The sequence below is a fragment of the Parasteatoda tepidariorum genome, chromosome 4, assembly GCF_043381705.1.
Source record: "Parasteatoda tepidariorum isolate YZ-2023 chromosome 4, CAS_Ptep_4.0, whole genome shotgun sequence".
NCBI lineage: Eukaryota > Metazoa > Arthropoda > Arachnida > Araneae > Theridiidae > Parasteatoda > Parasteatoda tepidariorum.
Genome location: NC_092207.1, coordinates 17864064 through 17873161, shown reverse-complemented (window position 1 = coordinate 17873161; position 9098 = coordinate 17864064). Strand labels below are relative to the sequence as shown.

Sequence of the window (9098 nt, the reverse complement as noted above, 5' to 3'; positions counted from 1 at the left end):
TTTTAAATTTTTAATAATATATGCAAAAAAAAAATCATTGAAATTTGCGTTAATTCTATTATTCATTATATTTGCTATTCATTATATTAAGCATTTCCCTAAATCCTTCAAGTTCCCTTAGCAAATCAATACCTTTGGTGGTACCGACTTGGAGATTGATCGTTCTCTGGTCATAGTTACGATCTGTGGATGAATGAATGGGGTATGAATATGTCCAACCTTTAAAAAAGGCAGTGACGTATGTGTGTGTCTGAAGACGTATACTTGAAACGGCTTCTGTCTGAAACTCGCTTCGTTTCACCAAGCAGGCTTGATGGTTGGCAAGTAGCATTAGAAGCAACAACAACATATAAAAGCACTGCATATTAAAAATGGCCTGTTTTATTTAAACATCTCACTTTCACCCTCTAAACTATTTGCTTAACTAACAAGACATTACAATTAAAAAATAAACTTATATTTTTGAAACAAATAACGATGACAAATATCTTCTATTATCATTGCATATCGAAGATGACGGAACATATGTTTAACACCTTTTACATAGTCTTAAAATACCTTTTACATAGTCTACAAATTATAAAGAATAGAGTTTAAGCTCGAATCCTTACAATAAGAGTATAGCAAAAAAATAGATGGAAGAACCATTATAACTTATAATCAATAAAATAAGTGAGTATAAGCAAAATAGAAAGTACAGTACATGTTTTTAATTTAATCGCATTATTTGTTTCTACAAAGAAATTTAATCATTTTGAAAGTTTTAATTAACTCATTGTGAATATAAGTACTGTATTCTATGCAACTAATATTAAAAAAATTACAAATAAAAGTAAAATCTCACTTAACTTTTTTCTTTGACAATTAATAAATATAGTCTTCTTAACTACGCAGTTTTTAAAGCACTAATCAAATAACATAATTTTTTTTTAAATTTAAGTTTACCAAATTCATAAACCAAATTTTTGCTTTAAGGCCAGCGAATTCGATCAGCTTCAACAGAATTCAATTCATTTTTAATCTGCACCGACAGCTACCATAATATTAAACTAAATTTATATTATATAAAAAAAACACAGGCTAACCACGTCGAATGTTTTAAGACCAACTGAAAATGGCTGCAAGCGATTTCAGTTGATAGGAAACATTTTGATTGGTTATCTGGCACACGTGACTAAAAACAACCGATTTCGTAAAAAACAGCGATTTCATTTATAGTTACAGCACCCAAGTTGTAAAAATACATCAAAAGTTCCTGTAAAAATTACAGCGATTTCTTACGGAGTTATAAATTTTCGATTATCTTTATTAATCATTTTTTTATCTGAACTTAAATTTTAAAATAAAATTCTCTATGATCTGGATTTGTGCTGCCCCCTACATTCCGCTTTCTGAATCCGATTCTCTGATGACGAATTGTCTCCAATTCTGTATTTTAGAAGGATGGTTATTGATGTAACACAATCAATTTTTGACGACTTGGAGTGTTAATGATTGTGTTTGATTATGCATAAAATAATTTTAGCGTTGAAATATTTTTTTCAGCACAAAGTTCTTTTTTTCACTTTAATGTGTATGGGTTCAATAAAACATAACACGGCTTATACTTTCTGTCGTTCGCTACAATACAGAAACGTTCCTGAAATTAGAATATCATTCGCATTTAAGGAGTTATGGCATAAACTTGTTTATATTTAGTTCACAATGTTTTATTTTTGAATGTTAGTTAATGTTATTTGATTTTGTTAGCAGACAAATCTGAAGTTTTATAAATAAAAATACATTTCATAGTCGAAATATAAACTAGCACATGCGAGGTGTACGGAGAGTCGAAAAATAGTTTGCTCATAGCCCTGAGCAAGTTTATTATAATATGTTTGAATTTATTATGAAAATATTGTTCTGTTATTATTAATGGGTGTGATACAGTAAACATAAAAACTGTGGTAAACATTAACTTTATGTTCTGTCTTCTGTGTTTTTGTTTCTTTTGTGAGAAAAAGTGCTTTTTTTTAAGTGTGAGGAATGCGCTTCTGTTCTTTTTATGCTTCTGTATCATTTGCATTTTCAAAAACGATCAACAAAAAAAACTTCATTGACAATTTTTAATCAAGTTTTATTAAAATATAAACTTCTGTATGATAAAAAAACAATACACTTAGTATTTTAAATTTTCTTGTCATTGTAAAGCTTTTTCCTTCACTTGACATCTCTACTGAAAGCATCCCTAAAAAATATAATCATAATATCAACATGCAATACAACAATAATAAATTAATGGAATTCTTATATATATCGAAGCATGAGTTCTTGAAATATATAAATGTTACTAATTTATCTTTATTTATTTATTTACTTTTTACACTTAACAATACTTTCGCTTTACTTAAGTTTTGCAATACTTAAAAAGCTTAAGCAAGGTGTATTCAACGTGTGATCCGTGCGCCACCAGTAGTCTGTTGATGATATGAAGAAAATGATGAAGACCATAAAATGACAATTATTATAACTGCTGATTAGTAGTGCAAAAATTGTGGCTTATCAACACTTCCTAGTGGAAAAGCCTTCGCACGGGTTACCATAAACAAGAAATCCAATCCTTTAGTAGTTCTTAAGCTGTAACATCTTTAGTCCCCCCACTACGTAATTTAGTTGTCCGGACGTTGTGTTAACTCTCTAATCCCCCTTCCACTGTGCAGCTTTTGTATTGTATATGCATATTGTATTGTATGTTCCTTACGTCGGACTACTAAATTGATCAGTGTGGAGGCCTTCTCTCTTCTAAGAGGTGTTGGGCTTAGATGCTTAAAAAGTTTGATGAATTAGCCTATGGAATAGTTCAGATTAAATGTAAATGCGAAATAATAAAACGCTAAATAAAATGATTCGGTAAAGGAATACAAAATCAAAAACAAGAACATATTTGGCATATCTGCATATGCGGAAGGCGACTAAATATTAAAAACCATACATATCAATAGAAATTGTCACCCATTTGGATTTCTCAAATTTATTGACGTCGACCTCTGGTGCAAAATGTGGAGGATCTTAAATGTAGAATGGAAATGTAGAGGTGTGAAAGATGCAGTTTCGTATAAACAGAGCTATTTACAATGACAAGTTTCTCCCAGGCTTTGTTAAAAAGTTCCTTTGCTTTCTTGGTTGGAATCTATGATGTCGAACATTGTCATAGACAGTTCGATATGGATCGCCTTTTCGAAATTAATTATAAAATTATAAGAATTGGTCTCCAACCGAAATGGCTAAAATAAGGGGACAAAAATATGTTTAGGGTAAAGATTTTTTTTTGTTGTAAATTTAACTACTTATACGAATATATTAGCACACAAAATTAATGGATTTGATCTAACTCTACTGGATAGAATCTATTTTAAAGTTTCTCTTTTGTGACGGAGGGCGCTAGTTGTTATGTTATGGAAAAAAAGAGAGAGATAAAAATTAACAAAAGAAAATATTTTACTTACGTTTGTTTTCATGTATGCCTCTTTCGGCTGCAAAAGTACAAATTTAATTAATCAAAAAAAATTATAACATTTTATAATTAACGTATGAGGACATGCGATGATAATGCAACAAAAAGGATCGTAATTTTTCATCTGAAGTTGGGATTACGAGTATTGAGAAAATAATATTGATATCTTGGGAAATGAAAAGAAAAAAGAAAATACTAGTAAAGTAATATACTTTTAAAAGAATTATGTTTTAAAAAAAAACACAAAAGCACTTTTTTATGTGATTTTTACATGATATAACTAAATCATGCAATGTTAATTATTCTTATTTTTTTTTAATCAAAAATCGGAATCTATTGTTTACAGTATTGAGTTAGAAATCATTACAGCTTACTACATTTTCATTTAATTTGAAAAAATTTTAAAGCTAGAAAGTTAAAATCATACAAGAATATTCTATCTTACTTTCAAAAAAGAGAAACAGTTATTCAGTTAACAGTTAAGCAGTTAGTGAAGAAATAGAAATCTTTACAGTCTCTTTTGGATAGATCCAGCGTTAATAAAATTTTAATTTTTAGGATCAATATATAATAACAATTTACTTACTTCACCCGTAAGTTTTTCCATCAGGCAATCGCAGCACTAAAAATGTAAATAAAGCAATGTTATCTACTTTGTGCTATGTAGGCGAAAAAAAATGTGAATAAAGCTTAAAATAGAGTACAGAAATTGAAATACTGTAGTATCGGTTCTATAAACAAGAGCCTTTCTCAGTGTCTAAACACCAAATGTTAGTAGGGAAGTAAAGAGACAAATCTGTGCAAAGTGGTTCAACCAATAGGAATAGAGGAACAAGTTTGAACAGGAAAATAAAAATAAAAAAATAAGAAACAGGTGTGAGGGCATTTAACGGGAGCAGAAGAGATCTAAAAGATAAAATTGGAATAGATTTCCAAATATTGGGTAACAGTTAGAGATTAGAAAGATCACTACCTAAATTGTTAGAATTATTTAAAATGTGGCATGATTTCCAGAAATCGAATTCGATTGATGAAAAGCAGTGTTGTATGATTTTAGCAGAAGAATTCATCAATGCTCTTCATGTACCGAATTTGATTTCTGGGAATTTTTCCCCACATTAAATAATTACAATAATTTAGTTAATGATCTTTCGTGTATCTTAGTGTTTTCCAGTATTTGGAAATCTATTTTGATGCAATCTTTAATACCCTGGAGTTTCCGCCCAAACCCCTCATACCTGTTTCTTATCTCTCTTCGTTTATTATCTTGTTCAAATCTGCCTCTCTGTTTCTATTAATAAAACCACTTTGCATGAGTTTGTCTCTTTATTTATCTACAATCATTTTTGGTGTTTAGACACTGAGAAAGGTTCTTCTTTATAGAACCGAAGCTACAGAATGCCCATTTCTGTACTCTCATGTGTGCTTTAATTATGTTTTCTTTTTGCTTTTAGGCTATGTGATATTTAATGTTATACATATATTTAATTACTAAATGAAAAATTTCAATTTTTTAATTATAACCTTAAGTTTCGAGGTAATTTAATTAAAACAGAGCAAAATGATATATGACAGAATTTCAAAAATTAATGGACTTTACCTTAAATAAAGTCACTAACTAAATTCAACAGCAAGGGATTTTACATTTAGCAGAATATGAAAGATGATTCTTAAGTGTTGAATCACGGGTTCATCACAACCATTACAAACTTGGTGAAGAGATAGGTTTGAGATTGGTGAAGCATCCCACAATCAGATGTACCATGGGGCGCCTTCTTATTATAAACTGGCTGTTCATGCTCATTTGAACTGGTACTATTCTTTATCAAAATTATCTCAATTATTTTTGGCAATGACTGTGAAAATTGTATTTAACGCGATCACAAGTAATTTTATAAAAAACCTCTACTTCAAACAATTTGTATCCCACCATCAATTACAATGCATTCTGTGAAAAAAATTCAAAAACCTGTAAATTAAATTGGAGTACTTTTTCTGAGGAATCCAAATTTGCAATCGGCACTTTCTTTTTCAGATTATAAAGTTGTCTCTTCTATTTCAGTCTTGAGATTAGGGATCAAAATTTGTATTATTTGAAAATATTTGACGTGTATGTGTTAAGATTTCTGATTCGCTACGTATCTCTCAAGACATTTGACTATTCATATACTCTTTGGACACTCAAAGTGCTATTACTGTTAATAATTCACGATAGACCTTAATAGTTATTTTTTTTATTCCTGAAGAATTTAAAGAACTTACTTTAGAACTAAACTGGTTTTACTACTAGTTTTTTGCGTACAAATTACAACACTGAATAATATAAGCTTCACACATTTAACTATATCTTGCCTACACAACCTATTAAGCAGGCCCACACACTGAGGAGGCAAGCAGCAAAAATAGAGGCATACATCTGGCGAATTCCTATATTTTTGCGGTAGGATGCGCCGAAGTGATGTGCGCATACTAATACAAATGTATGGGAATCAGCCTCTCATATGTCTCGTACTTACCGGTTGATCTGTCAGTGTATGGCTAGCCTTTGACAAAATGGTCTGACACGGATGGAAGGTTGGTGAACGGCATTTAATGTTAATAATTTTTTTAATGAAATGTATTAATTTAATGAGTGTCATATAAACTTCTTTTTTGTTCAATGGACAGTGTACACAATAAAAAAAGAAACTTTGGCTTATATAATGATCGGATTTTCATGTACAGCTTTCAATCTTAAAGGTTCGAAGGTCTAACAATCAATATCTTAATTAATATGTGCAGGCGATATTTTAAGTCAGTATAACTGACGCAAAACATACCTTCACTAAATAAACAGATTTTTTTTCGACTGATTTGAATTCTTGATCCTCAAACTATGGGGGAAATAGATCTCAGTAGCTTGGTCACGAGAATGAACGAAAGATTTCGGATAATCAAAATTTTTAAATTTTTGGATAATCGAAAATTTTTTGCACACAATGATAAAATTCGTTTATCGAAGATAATTCCATGTAGATAATTTTTACTATATTTTTTTATTTTGATTTACTTATTTAATAATAGTTGAAAACATTTTGACTTGTACAATATACCAATTTTTATATTTTAAATTATGCAAATTCAAATGACAAAATACAAAATTTGAACGAAATCGTTCGAATAGTACTCGTGAAAACAAAGTTTGATATTAAACAACGATCATTCATTATCATTTTGTTCTCTGTAGAAAGGTTAACTAGTTCTATCTTTTTATATGGTGTTAAAAATTAACCACTTATGCCTCTAATATAATAATGAAATTGTTACGAACCATTTTAATGTCAGGAATAGACGCATCACAAAGCTTTGTTTCCATATCTTTTCCGCAAACTGGTACTTTATCACTGCATTCAGTTTTTACGATAGCGTCAGTCTGAAAAATATTATGATAATATTGAAGAATAACACTCTGAAATCTAACTTATGGATAAACTTAGACTGTATAGCTTAGTCTTAAATATAACAGACTTTTGAAGTAGGTTTACACATGAAATACCACAAAAACGAGTAACCTACTCTTAATTTTTTTTTTCTACTTAATACTCCTTAAGTTTTGTACAAGGGTTTCCTTGTTGAGAAAAGGACAAGTTTGACAGCCTCAGAAATAGAGTAATGATAGCAGCGACACCAATCAGGGTTTTCAATTTGTAATTGATTAACCAGTTCAGATAAGCATTATATCAATTTTGGAAAGAGAAGTCGTGGTGGCTCTGGGGACAGATCATTCGCCTTCAAATGAGGTGATCTGGATTCGAATCCTAGCCTCGATACGAATTCCACACCAGGCTTGCATCGACCACAGTGCTAACGTAAAATATCTTCAGTGGCAGACGGATTACACATTACAGTCAGGTTAACCGTGGAAGGTTTTCGCGGTATTCCTTTCCATACAACGCAAATGTGGGGTTAGCTCCATCAAATAGTCCTATACGAAGGCAAATTTCGCCCAATACTTGATCCAGGTGTCCCCTTGCCTTGTGTATTGGCGCCTTCTGTATTGGTTTAAATTACAAAGTTACGGAGTTCAAAACTAGTAGTGGTGAAACCGAAATTGGGTCGCAGCTCAAAGACAGTTATAAATTATTGAGAGAGATTTTAATCTATATATTAAATTCTGCAACCATCTGTACTAAGCCAACGTTTTCGGCTCCATGAAAATCTGTTTTGCTCCAACGCTTTTTGCTCCATGAGAACAGAAATATGTAAAGCCTAATTTATTATGTGTTTTAAAAAAATGTGTTCTATTATTTAAAAAATGAGAACCTTTAAGGCTACCTCTGCGATAAAGTTGTATCTTTCAGAATGACTCTCAATAATGTATGAAATATTATTACGATATGAGTATTTTTTTTTCATTTTTGCTACATATACAGGACAAGTTAAAAATGTACATACATTCAGAAGTAATATAATGAGCAAGCTTTAAAGAGTCGCAAATATATTGCGCTGGAAGTCTAATCGATATGAGCCGGTTTTCGTAAACAAAAAACACAAAAACTTATAGAAAAGCCACACTTTCGTAACATTTCGGCGTATTTAGCGCAAGCAATGAACTCTTGTATTGGCCACCACGATCCCCAGATGTGATTTCGTAAAAGAGCGTCTATGTGGCGATGATGGCAGGTCCAACGACTATGACTGATTCAAATGCCTTCATCATGATTGCGATCGCAAGTGATCGCATATCCTGCGATAAAGACATGCTGCACATAGCTTAGCAAAAACTACACTTCGAGCTTTACGTAAACCGTATAACAAAAGGAACGCATATCAAACATTCGTGAAGAGTACATACAAAATTTTATTATATTACCAATGTATTTATATACATTAATATTTATATACATTTATGTTTATATGCAGTATAAGCAAAAAATATACATGTATACAAAAAAAAAAAAAAATACACGAGACTCCCGCATTCTCATACTGTACACTGTTTTGTCTAAACTCATGGAAATAGACTTCTTATTATTCAGTTACTCCATAGAAACCAAAAATTGTGTAAACAATTTTTCTTAAAAAGAAAAAAAAATTATCCTACTTTTTTTATCTCTAAATAAGAAGACATAATTTTTTGAAATATCAAAGAAAAGAGAGTGATAGTAACAAACGTATATACAACTTACTATCGGAACTAATAATTCTCTCAGGCACTGAATTTTCTTGTCATCTTTATCAATGCCTGTAAATGACACTTTATTTAAGTTTCTTTTACCACTTTAATCATACAAATCATTAAGAGCTATATATATATATATATGAAGAATAAAATATATAATATATAAATTCAAAATGAAGAATAAAACAAAGAAAAATTATAGACATATGAAAAAAAAGGGGGTGGGAAATAATAAGTAAAAAAAAATATAACAAACAACATTTTATAAAAAAAAAAGAAAAAAAAATGAATTGTTAATTAAAAAACCGGAAAAAAATAGATATAATCTTTTCTTCAGCCCACACGATTATATCCGCAAAACAGAATGCTTTCTGATATTGTATCAATAAAGCCAAAGCAAAATATATTAATACAATAGTGTGAGGAGCACTCAAAAAAATTTTT

The 9098-nt window shown here is 30.3% G+C and overlaps 1 protein-coding gene across 1 annotated transcript in view; it reads right to left on the bottom strand.

Moving 5' to 3' along the window:
- Positions 1-2095: 2095 nt before the first annotated feature.
- LOC107457236 (uncharacterized) overlaps positions 2096-9098 on the bottom strand; it is a 12721-nt gene continuing 5718 nt past the window's right edge. Inside the window, exons 2-6 of the mRNA XM_016075348.3 lie at positions 8662-8717; positions 6804-6905; positions 4080-4115; positions 3486-3512; positions 2096-2227 (exon numbers count right to left, since the gene is read on the bottom strand). Coding sequence (XP_015930834.1) covers positions 2213-2227; positions 3486-3512; positions 4080-4115; positions 6804-6905; positions 8662-8717 — 236 coding nt within the window. The 3' untranslated portion in view covers positions 2096-2212. The remainder of the gene's footprint in view (positions 2228-3485; positions 3513-4079; positions 4116-6803; positions 6906-8661; positions 8718-9098) is intronic.